The 12,709-nt window shown below is 49.5% G+C and overlaps 1 protein-coding gene across 3 annotated transcripts in view; it reads right to left on the reverse strand.

The window, feature by feature from the left end:
- The window catches only part of TSPAN2 (tetraspanin 2), a 54,379-nt gene extending 43,272 nt beyond the window's left edge, over positions 1-11,107 (reverse strand). For all 3 annotated transcript variants that reach the window (XR_006780305.2, XM_045801438.2, XM_045801437.2), the window contains exon 1: positions 10,969-11,107. Coding sequence is in view for 2 of the 3 variants with exons in the window: in XM_045801438.2 (XP_045657394.1) it covers positions 10,969-11,037 (69 nt within the window). In the remaining variant the exon portion in view is untranslated. The remainder of the gene's footprint in view (positions 1-10,968) is intronic.
- Between the last annotated feature and the right edge of the window lie 1,602 nt (positions 11,108-12,709).

The following is a 12,709-nucleotide window of genomic DNA, read 5'->3' on the forward strand; positions in this document are numbered from 1 at the left end:
TTTCTTTAGCTTAGAAAGCTCTTTTCCCTACCTGCCCACCAAACTCACTACCCACCCCCCCAACCTGCAGTTAGCTCCCAAGTCACTTCCTCTGGGAAGCCTACCCTGGCCTGGGTATATACCTGACTTCATGTCTCATATAACCATTTCTATTTAAATATTTCTGGAATTAAAAAAAAGAAATCAAAAGGCCTGAGCTGCATGGGGATGGGGACAGGGTGTATACTGCACTTACCCCTCTGCTGTGCAGAGCAGGCTCCCAACAGACATCTGTTCAAAGGAAGAGTGGAGGACCTTCACAAAGGTACCCTTTAGGCTATGCTATGGACAGAATTGTGTACCTCCCCCATTCATCTGTTGAAGCCCTGCCCCCAGTGTGATGGTATTTGGAGGTGGCGCCTTTGAGAGGTGATTAGGTTTAGAGGTCAGGAGGGTGAGGCTCCCATAATGGCATTCTCTTGTAAGAGATCCCAGAACGCTCCCTCTCTCTCTCTCTCTCTCTCTCTCTCTCTGTCTCTCTGTCTGCCATGGGAGGACACAGTGAGGAGGCAGCCATCTGAAAGCCAGGAAGAAAGCTTTCACCAATACCTTGATCAGCCCATGCCTTGATCTTGACTTTCCAGCCTCCAGAATTGTGAGAAATCCCTTCCTGTTGTGTAAGGCACTCTGTGTGTTTTGTTTTGTTTTTTAAATGGCAACCTGACTTGACTAAGACAGGCTGATGGAAGTGATTGCCACCCCTCCCCACCCAGGGAATTCTTTGCAAAGTACTTTTTTCAAAAACATCCGCACCTGGGAGACACCGTACAGACACCTCAGAAGGCACGGTGTGAACACTGTCGAATAGACTCAGCAAAATACTTTCCCACAGAAAAACAAACCAAAACTAGTGCATGTAGTATCAGTTCTGTGTTTTCTTAAGCCTGTGGGGACGTGTGTCTTGCAGCCTGCACGGACACCCAGGGTACACCCGCACATGCCCTTTAGAGGCAGGGGCTTAGCACACCTAATGCAATTAGAGCAGCACTTGAATGCAAGAATGAACAGGGTCAATTCCGTATTCTTGCGTCCCCAGGGTGAACACCAGGTATCCACCCAACCCCACTCATCTGCAATTCTCTTCTTTGCAATGAAGTCACACAAAGCTGGCAATGACACTGTGACCCTAGAGTTTTCATTAAAAGCTTTTAAGCTAATACTTGCTCCTGGCGGCAATTCCCATCCCAGACGCAATCAGGTAATGAGCACTCACAGTCTTGATCTGATTGCAAACCACATTACGATACCATAAGGGTAATGGAGTTCCGTCCTTTTAGCAGGCGAAAGTCAGAAGCACATTTGCTCTGGAAGATGACACTAATTTTCTCCAAGAGGAAAGCCAGCTCCCAAGATTTTCATCCTCTTATTTAGTGAGAGCAAGGCAAGGAGTCAGACGGCACTTTCTCAAGATCAAGGATTCTGTCCGAAGAAATACAAGAGCCCAATGCCATAGGACATCCACGCAAAATCACCTGCGAGGAAGCTTCCCGCCTTTGCCGTGACGTCAGGAGCAGGTGAGGTGGGACTGGAGGCAGCGCTGGGGCAGCGAGTATGAGGCAGCCGTTAGCTTGGAAATGTGCTGGTCAGAGACCAGGGTTTCTGATTTTCCCTATTATTTTTTCTCATAATGATTCCATGAGAACAAGCACACGCTAAGAAATTCCTGAAAGACTTCCTTCAGGTAAGGATGTATTTTAAAACCGATCAGTGTTGAATTTTCCGCACCGATGGTAGTGTTCTGCAATCACGACCATGACCAAATCAGGAGTGTGCAATTCATCTCTGGAAGGAATGCTGGGCTATATATTTGAGCCGAACATACCTTCTTCTGTTTGCTTTTAGGTCGTTAGGAAATTGACTTGTGTGGATTGACTGGCATTGCTGGGAGGCAGGGTAGAAGGGCTGGGGACATTCTGGGCTCAGGGGAAGGAAACTGACCTGGGGTGGGGGAAAGCTTGCCGTTATGACCAAGCAGATACAAGACAGGTGGGAGAAAGCGTGTTGAGTTTAGTCAGTGGTTCTGCACAAGGCCTTTTCTCTAAAGAAATACAGGGCAAAGGAGGAGGGAGGAGAGATCAGCAAGAATTAGGAGAAAGAGGACGGCGGGATAGTTGTCTTTGACAGCAACACAAATATCTCAGACTGCTGGCTCATGATTCCGGTGAGCAGATGGCTTGATTCAGTGAAGATCAAATACGAACAGAACTAAGACCCAATCCACTAAGTCACCGAACTGAACGAAATCCAATGTCTGCCTTCCCTCCCCTAGTGGATGATTTCCAGGACAGTCATGGCCTTGTCGACATTCGACATTCTCTGACTTCCTCCTGGCAACACCGGCAGCATCGGCTGACTCTTATCTCAGGCTCGCCCTCTTAGTAAACACTTATCCCGAGGCTACAATGCCTACTGTGATGTCTCATCTATATCGAGCTTTCTATGAGCAAAGACTGGGCATTTAACAATATTTGTTTTACAGCCTAGTATTTTTCAAGGCGGTTTGAAAGAACTATTCATGAGAAAGTAGGATTCTTACGTATCAATCAACGAAAATGATCTCCACCCAGTTTTAGTTTTTACCAGGAGACAAGGGCAGAAAAAAAAAAAAAACCACCTTTCAGGTAGAACTCAGGTTATCTTGGAACAAGCCTAAAAGCTTGGGTTTATTACAAAGTTAGCTTGGATGGAATCCCGGAGAAATCATGAAAAGTCCAGCTTGGTGTGCTAGCTTTTACTTCACAGCAATCTTGCCAGAAGCCGTCTGAGTCTTGAAGGCAGGCAGCACTGGGTCATTTGAGGGGCTGGACCCATTTGAGCGTGTGCAGGGCGAGCAAGTGGGCTTCCTGGCTGAGCGCCAGCCCTTGCCCCACTGGGGGCTCTGCCGTCCCTGCCCTATTTCCTTGCCCCAGTTTATAAGGTGACTTTTTCCCAATCACCATCATGGTGGGGAAGACGACTTGGCATGCACTTTGGAACATTGCTGACTGCTCTTCTAGAAACTTTTACCTCTTCTGAGTATTCAGACTGCATAGTGATGCCCTGAGGCATAATAATAACAAAAACATCCACTGCACAGAGCTGTGGTGTTGTGGTGTCGGGAAGCTGCAGCAGAGAAAAGGGAGGGGGGTTCTACGCGTCCTAGATTTGTCACTTACTAGTCTGTGATCTTGGGCAAGCCACTTGATTGCTCAAATCCTCAGCTTCTTCCTTTGCAAAGCGGAGGTAATAATACAGCCTCCTTAAGAGGTTAGACAAGTTCGAGTTTCACACTTAGAACGGGGAGTGCCCGGCACTTAGTGTTACTATGGTGGTAGACTTGCTAATGTTACATTCAAACCGAAAACTGAATCCTACCCAAGGTAGGAAACACCACTCCCATAGTACCAATAACAAAGTCCTCTGCTGCCTTTCTCTACTTATTTTTATTTTAGCTCTACGCTCTTTCCAGGACAGCTAGAATCCCTTCAGTTTTCTAAATCATCTATACTCAATATGTCAGTGCCCCTTTCTAGAAGCTATGCTCCCCCTCTCTCATTAGTTTTAGTTTTATAAGACCCAATAAGAGATAAAAAGAAAAATGGTTTAGAGAGAAAGAATAACTATATCTAGGCTAAAAGCCTTCCAATAGAACTTTCTCCAGTGATGTACATTTAACGTCCTCCCTCTGTGCTGTCCAATATTGCAGCCACTTGCCACCTATAGGTACCAAGCACTTGACGTGTGGCTACTGTGACTTAGGAGCAGAATATTAAATCTCTTTTAGTGCTAATTAATTTAAATTTGAATAGCCACATGTGATTAGTAGCATGGCCGCCATATTGGAATTCACATGCTTGTCATTGCTCCAACCTTCTCTCGTGTCCGTTTGCAGATTGCAGTGGTGGGCAGCATAGACTCCGGAGCCACGCATAGAACCCCAGCCCTGCCGCTGGCTGGCTCGGAGTCCCTGGCAAGTCTCTTAAACTCTGTACCCGTGCTTCCTCCTGTGTCAACTGGGCAGTGACAACAGCTGCTATTTCAGGGGGTCACTGTGAGGATTGAAGCCAGTGTACAAAATGTGCTCAGAAAAGCAGCAGCACACAACTTGCATTTATATCACGCTTACTAGTCTTTAAGTTTTTGCTACTGAAATTAAGTTTAAAAACGTCTCTTGATACACACCCTTTCTGAATTCCCATCTTGCTTTTCCTCTGCCTTAAACTGATCTGTAGTGTTTTCAACCTAGCTCTCCTGCCTCTCTCAGATACTGGGCCTGACTTTCAGCTTCTATATCTGTAACATGGGGATAATTACATTATTTCATAGGATTGCTGCAATTCATGATCAAATGGGATAATGCGTGTGTTTAGCATTTTGTAAAATAAAACACCATACGAACGTTAATTAGCATTATTTTTGTTCCCAATTATATCCAAAAAAGATGAAAAGGTGGGCCCAGGTAACCCTGACCCATGTGTAAGATGTGTTCCAGGCAATCTGATATTCTCATTTTACTTGCTTGTTCCTCCGTCCCTTCTCCTGATTCCTTAGCAACCATGACATAGTCTCAGTAGTCAGTACAGCGTCGCTTAGTTTAGGAGAACAGCCCTGTTGTGATGTTAATTGTCAACATTAAGGTAGGGGACAGAGGTTATGTTCTCTTTTGCCACACGAATTGGAGACCCACGGACACTGCTTGGATGTTCTAGAATTACACAGTGAAATGCAATGGACAATGAACACGTGGCCATCTGGTAATTCTAGAAACCATCAAATCTTAATATTAAAAAAAAGGTCTTACAACAGTAATGGTAAAATCGTAACTGGAATTAAGAGAAGTGCTATAAGGAAGCCAAGACCAAGGGCACCCTCTGCCCCATTTCAGAAATGAGAGCCACCAGTAGGTCTTTACCAATGGTTCTCATAGTGTATTGCCTAGACCAGCAGCATCAGCATCAGCTGGAGGCTTGTTAGAAATGCAGACCTACTCGGGCGCCTGGGAGGCTCAGTCGGTTAAGCTCTCGATTTCAGCTCAGGTCATGATCTCGGGGTCCTGGGCCTGAGCTCCTCGCCTGCGCTCAGCAGGGAGTCTGCTTGGATCCTCTATCTCCTTCCCTGGCTTGCATGCTTGTGCACATACGTGCTCTCTCTCTCCGAAATAAATAAATAAATAAATAAATAAATAAATAAATAAATAAATAAGTCTTAAAAAAAAAGAAAGATCTACTGAACAGACTGTACATCTGGACAAGACCCTCAGATGATGTGTCTACACACTGAAATGAGAGGGGCAACAATCAGCAAGGTTTCCCATCCCTTCCCAAGGCTTGCCCTCTGTCGCAGAGAGGCAGGGCAGGGCACCTGTGCTGGCGTCCGTGCATGCCGTCCTGTGAGCTGGAGCTTTGCCAGTCACTGCTGAACTTCTTCTAGGGGCTGAGGGACGTGACAAGGAGGATCCCAGCAAGAAACAGTCACTGACGCAAGGAGCAAAGACTCTAGAGACGAAATAAACTACAGGAAAGGCAAAACAGATTCCTAATCAGAGGCATGAGTGCCTCAAGGTCAAGGACTGTATCTTCATTTTTGAAGGCCCAAGCACTGGCAGGGTGCTGGACACGTAGTAGGTCGTCAGCATATGCTTCCCGGGTGCCTGCAGAAGAGGAAATCTCTCCTTCGGATTCCATGCCCCTGAGAAGCTATGGAACGCTTGTCAGCGTTGGACCTAGGACACCTATTTGTCACTTCTCTTTATTTTTACGAACCTCTTAGATTCTGGTTCCTGCTTGTGCTTCCAGGGCTTAAATATGACTACTACTAATATCTTACGTTATTGAGTATTAACTATGCACGTGGACCATACTACTTACTACTTGACAGGTATTAACTCATTTTATCTGCACAAAAAATCACAGATCGATGTTGGTACCTAATTATGTCCATCTTCCAGATGAGAAAACTGAGGCTCAAACAGGTCAAACAACATGTCCGAGGTCCCCTTGTTAGTAAATAATACAGGCAAGAGTCAACCCAGGCAGTGTGATGCCAGCATCCACCTTCTTGGCTTTGAGTTCCTGGCTCTGACCGGCCATCCTGCCTGGGCCTGTCCGAGGTCTGCCAGACTGCTGACACTCTAGCCTTTGCCCCCTGGCTCCTATCATAGACTCCTTGCCCCTTCTGCCATGCCAGGTGCCTCTCATCCACGTTAGGGGAGGCTGGCCTCTACTGCTGTCTTCCCACCTTGACAGAAATCAGAAAGGAAGACTATCGTACAAGAAGACCAAGGAAATTCCTATCTGCCTTCTGGGGTGGCCTAGCTTTTGGGTGCACCCCAAAGAATACTTTCTTCAGGTATTTTTTTTAAAACCAGTATTTCCAACAGGTGGTAGCTCTGAAATTACTGTTTGAAGTCAGTTTGAGAAAGAGGAGGCGGCAACCTGGGTAAGCCGCGGGAGCATCAAACACCTTCCACTCCCAGGCTCGGGGGCACGATCTTTCCTAACAGCGCCTATTAGGCATCACTGACTGAACCCCCAAAGCTGCACGAATGCTGGTGAGAAGGAAAGGAGAGCAAGTTCAGACAAGCCATATATGGCATGTGACTTTCCACAATGAACAGTCCTGCTTCCTGTCGGTCGCTAACGCCGAGTTGCTCAGTACAGCACAATGATAGGAAAACACTGAGCGCACAACAATACAGCAAGGAATAAACAGTGCCCAGGTTTTTCTCTAAACCAACATATGCGGCTTGGTGGACTGTGGTGTTTTATTTATATTGCTATGCAACAGAGGAAAAAAAAAATAAAGGTGATTCCAATGAGAGGCATGGGCATATGCTGTGCTATCTGATTATAGCGTCCGAATTTAGGCATGACAGACGTTGGGAGGGGTTCCATGTTAGACACCAACCATGATAACAGAAATGAATTCAGTGGGGTTCACGGCTAGGCTTTACTTTTGTTTTTAAAAATGCAGTGGTGAATACAGTCAGCGGCCCCGGGCCAGGCAGTGCTGTGCTGGCTCTGACAGGGTCTAGCTGAATGTTTATAAAATCAGGAGCACAGCCTAGGGAAACTTCCTTAAACCGAGCTGCCAGCAGAGGCTGCAAATCGATTTGTCAAATTGCAGATCACAGAACACACTGGCCCCCACCTCCGTGCCTGCCTTCTGGTGAATTCCTGATAGGAAAGAGAGTGTGGTCACTGAAAGGGACAAATTGCAGATCACAGAACACACCGGCCCCCACCTCCTTGCCTGCTTTCTGGTGAGTTCCTGATAGGAAAGAGAGTGAGGTCACTGAGGGGGACCTTATATCTCGGAAGCGCAGGCACCCGAGCATGCAAAGGGTGAGTGAATAAGACACTCGGCGTCACAGATAAAGTCTAGCCTTCTAGGAAAACCAGCCCCCAACCTCTGCCCCTTCCAGAACTTCCCACAAACCCCTCCAACCAGGAAAAACAACTTCAGAAACTAGGGTGGGGCTTTTCTGGAATCATGTTCCCTCAGGTACAGTGAAGGCAGGTATCTAGATACTTTATCCCCAATAATCACCTTCCCCTAAAGCATTATGTACTGGTTTCGGTTGGCCCTTTCCCTGTGGTGGTTGCACCTCTAAGACTTGGGAAGGCCTCCCGTAACTGCTGCTGTTCAGACACCCTCGGTCCCCACCCTCCCATGGAGCTGGGGGAGAGGAAGGCCCCACAGCCCCCTCCTGGGCTCAGTCTGTGCAAGCAAAGAACAAATCAACAGGTAACGCGCAGGAAGAGGTAGGATCAGTCCTCCAGATCATTGACTATCAGTGCAAACAGGGAAGGCCATTTGTCCCAAGTGCTCTAACCTGCAGATTGATTGATTCATTCTTTCTACAGATATTTACGCCTCCTGTGTGCTGGGCTCGGTTCTAGGCACTGGAGATGTAACTGTGAACATCACAGGAAAAAAAAATGCCTGCTCTCAAAGCATTCCAAGTTCTAGGGGTAAAATTCACAAGTACAAATGGAGAGGATAATGTGTAGTCATCCCAAAACATAGACAAGCTGCAAGTCACTTGGCAAACATAGATGCTATTCCCCCAAATTAAGGGACTCGGGAGAGAGAGCTAACTTTCACTGAATGCTCCTATGTGCAGGCAGTAATAACAATGTTTTTGGAGCACTTACTATGTGCTAGATTCATAAGAAGAGGAGGTCAGGCACTTTACATATTTCCTTTTAATCCTCCTGACAACCCTGTCACCCCAATTGTATACTTGAACAGACACCTAGAAGTAAGAGTGGCTTACTCAAGCGCACCCTGCTTGGGATCTCTGCTCTCAAGCCTGACCCCTTTGTCAGATGATAGTCACACTCAGCCTTGTGCTGTTCCTCTGCTGGTGGGTGGCCTGTCACCCCCCCCCCCCCGCCTTGCCAGTCTTCGTTCTATAGTCCTCTGAGGTGCAGCTTAAACACCCTATTCTTCAGGACAACTGTCCTGATGCCTCACTGTTGCTGTGATCCATTCTCTGAACTCGTTTTTATTTTATTTTATTTTATTTTATTTTAAGATTTATTTATTCCAGAAAGAGAGCAAGGGAAAGGGGGAGAGGGAGAGAGAATCTCAAGCAGACTCCTCACTGAGCCCGATGTGGGGCTCAATCTCACAGCTCTGAGATCATGACCTGAGTCTGAAATCAAGAGTCAGACGCTTAACTGACTGAGCCGCCCAGGCGCCCACCTTTCTCTGAACTCCTTCATCAGATCATATGTAAAACAGGTCGTGGCTAACCCCAGTGGCTAACACATGGCAGACGCTCAAACGTCACTTTGTTCCTACTTCCCTTCTGTACTCTGCTTATGGCCAGAGTGTGATACTTGTCACTTGATTATCTACTTATTAACTTGTTGTTGTTCTATGTGCCTTGGACTTGTTTCCTTAACAACATCAGCAGCTCAGAGGACAGCATTTTAGATTTACAAATTACATACACTTATTTATATTTATATATTATAAATTATCTTTATAATACTTATTTAATCATTGTTTAACAGTGGTTCTCAAATGTGAGCAGGCATCAGAAGTCCCTGGAGGGCTTGCTAACATAGGTTACTGGGTCCCTCCCCCAGAGTTCCTGCTTCAGCAGGCCTAGAATGGAGCCGTGAGCGTGCATTTCTGACAAGTGCGCAGGAGATCCCGATGCTGCTTGTCCAGGAACTACCCTCCGAGAACCACTGCTTACGAGTGTCCTGTGCCACAGTGCTTAGGCCATAGAGCCTGAGTCTGAGTCCCACCTCTGCCACACACTAGCTATGTGACCTTGGGCAAGTCAACCGACGTGAGCCTCTGTTTCCTTATCCGTAAAAATGACGATAACAATATTATACACACGAGCATTGTGAGGATTAAGTGTAATAAGGAATGCAGTGTGCTTAGCGCTGTCCCTGACACACTGAAAACATTCAATAAATGCTTCCTGTGATCCTTGGAAAGGCTGGCACAACATCAGGCACTAAATAAGCACTGAGCCCAGCCTGAGAAGTCCTTCTGAGGCTGATAGGAAACTTGTTTTGAATTTGTAAGCAGTGAGAGCGAAGGGTGTCACCGAAGCACGACATCTATAATTAACAGCTTTTACAATTAAGCCAGACTATTAAAAAGCACAACATAAAGGACCTTTAAAAATGTCCCTCCCTATAGTATGCTGAGTGTAAATGCCAGGTGTACAAAAACCATGTGTTTTTTTAAAATTCAGCGGCCGTCTTTGGGGTGCCTCCTTCCTACCGTCCCCTGCTGAAGGATGCTGAGCCTGGCAAGTTGTCTTCTGAGAGGTTAGAGTTGCTGGAGTTACCCAGGCATCTGGGCTAATGGGTTGGCAGACGCAAGCAGAGCCCATCATTCAATAATTCATTAGTTGCAGTCATGGGAAGACAAACTCCCTGGAGCGGATAGGACGATCGCCATCCTCCTCTCTCCTAGTGGTTTCAAAGGCCACTGCTGCTCCCACTAGCGTTGGGAACCTGTTCACCCAAAGCAAGGTTTATATTTTCCCCCAGGGTCTAACTGAGCGGTGATACTGACTGACGGTTTCTTGAGAAAGCCCAAGAGGAATGTGCAGACAAGATAATTTTTAGACCTTGTCTTACGGTCTTCCAGGCTCTGAGACAGGGTATCCAGGGATCTAGGGATGGTGTGGCCCTAATCTTGTCCCAATAATCGAGGAAACAAGGGGCATGGCCCTATCTCTCTGTGAACCACTAATCCGGGGAATGTTTGTTCAATGCAAAGTTGAATGAGATCATCTGTGGTATTTAGCAGAGGCTGTGGGGAGATGCTGTTGTCCTTTGGAAGCCCCTCTCTTCGGTCCATCCCCTTCACGGAAGAGCACCACCACCTCCTCCCGGCCAGGTACACTCCTCTGACATCCAGAATAAGGACGACACCTGCCCCCCCCCCCATACCATTTTCACTCCTACCCCAATTTCCTTAAACAAAACCATCACCGCCAGGTGGTGTCTCCACACACGCCGTTTGGGGCACCACCCCTGGCAGCCCCCGCACGGGCACAGGGGTTTCTCTCCCAGCGCCCTGGCCAGGCCCTGGCTGCGGCGGAAAGGCAGAGCGACAAGGGGTGAGTGCCCCGGAGGCAGGGGGGAGCCGACTCCTCAGGAGGTGAGGAGGGGCTGGTGTCCCCGCACCTGGAGTCACCAGCTGAGGCAGAGGTCCCTCAAAGGGAAGAGCCACAAGGTGTCCCCCCCTCCACCGTTTCTTGTTGCTCAATCTCTCCCTCTCTCGGCGCTCCCCCCTCCCTCCCTCCCGCTATCCCTCCCCTCCCTCTTTGTCTGCCTCTTCCTCACCCCCGCCTTTTTGAACACCCTGGAGCCCGGCGCGGACGCCGCAGCGGCCAGCTCCCTGGGGACCCCGGCCCCGCGCCCCCGCCCGGACCCTCCCCTGCCCGGCCTGCCCGGCTCCGGGTCTCACCCAGAAGAGCAGGTTGAAGCCGAGCAGCAGGTACTTGATGCACCGCAGGCCCCCGCGGAAGCGCCCCATGCTGCGGCCCCGGCGGCGGGATCCCGAGTCCCCAGGCCCGCGCTCTGAGCGCCGGGAGCGGCGGGAGCCGGCGGGGAGGGGGCGGAGCGCGAGAGGCCGTGGGCGGGGCCTTCGGGGGGCGGGGCGGCAGGGCGGGGCCCGGGCCGGGCGCCGGGCGGGAGCGGACCCCGGGGGACCCCAAGGGGCTGGCGTGGGGTGGGGGCGCAGAGGAGGCGGAGATCCGGCTGCCGGAAGGACGCGTCCCCTGCTCTGACCCCGTAACACGAGTCTGTCCCCCCCGATGCAGGGCTCAGCGGGCGCAGCGCCCTCGGTTCTTCTGCGGGCATCTGCGCGGAAGGAGCGTCCGCTGGGGACCCGAGACCCATTTAATCAGCGCCCTGAGCAGAGCCTCATTTAAGGCCTGCGGTGGCGGTAGAGAATGAGGACGCGGCCCCGGTGGCTATGGAAACCTAGGAAGGTGGCCTCGGGTAAAAGAGCAAAGTAGGACCCGGGGCCGCCCTGAAGCTGGCAGTACCCGTCGCGGGGCACGCGGCCGGGGGTTGTGGTCCCCCGGCGCCGGGCGAGCGCACAGGCCGCGGGGCCCCTTCTAGGGGGCCCTCCATCGGTCCCTCCCGCGCTCCTCTGAGAACTCTTACCTTAATAGGCAAGAACTGGCAGAAGGCGCGGGATGCGGCTGCCCTTCGCCCTGACGGCTGCTCCCCACTCTGCTCCGCCTACCCAGGGGAGGGGAGTCACTCAGACCCCTGGGGTCCCCCTGGATTCGACTGATGGGAGGGCTTGGAAAGGAATTCAAATCCTCGGGGATTATTGTGATGTGGAGATGGGAGAAAAGGGGGCGAGTTTTGTTATGCTCTGTTTTATTAAGTTAGGCTGCTGGCTGGGAAACCAGGCTCCCGCTCCCATTGACTGAGTCTGCAGTATGTGGTGCCAGACGGCGTGGGGGCGACAAGAAAGTGTAAAATCCAGGGATCCTATGCATCAATTCAGCAAAACTTTAAGTGCTTGTTATAGGCCAGGCATAGTAGCAAGCCCCCGGGGACTCAACAGTGAGGAGACAGCCAGGCCTGGTAGCATCATCTCGTGGTAGAGAGCGAGCGAGCTGTGAGCACATAAATAGAGCAGGGTGAAGAGGTTGGGCAAGGCGCTGGCCAGCACAGCCTGACCTCACCTCATTATACAGGGAAGACTTTACCGAGGAGAGTGGGCCTCACCTGGTCTCCAAGAATGATTGTGAGCAGAGGAGGAGCAGTCCTGACAGATGGGACGGCATGTGCAAAAGCTCGGGGCTGGGGAGACCGAAGACCCCTGGAACCAGGAGAAATGTAGTTAGCTCAAGTGGAGCAGACAGGGGTTTAGTCTGGGGGGCTGCTGGGCATAGCTTTCAGCTGACAAAGGTGCAAAACGACCCTTGGGCCTCAGTTTCCTCACCTGCAACATGGTGATCATAGTACCTACTTCATAGAGTTGTGAAGATTAAGGAGTTACTATTTGTGGAGTGCCTAGAATGGTGCCTGGCACAGCATAAGTACTCTATAAAGCTTAGCTATTATCATGTTGCACTCTATCAATCAACCAGTTTCTACCATGTTGCCATCTTTGCCTCCATCTGTGTCTTTAGACATTTGTTTGAATATCTAATGAATTTTATTTATGAAAATGAGTAGAAGACAGA

The sequence above is a fragment of the Ursus americanus genome, chromosome 12, assembly GCF_024610735.1.
Source record: "Ursus americanus isolate L20-20 chromosome 12, mUrsAme1.1.p, whole genome shotgun sequence".
Classification (NCBI taxonomy): domain Eukaryota; kingdom Metazoa; phylum Chordata; class Mammalia; order Carnivora; family Ursidae; genus Ursus; species Ursus americanus.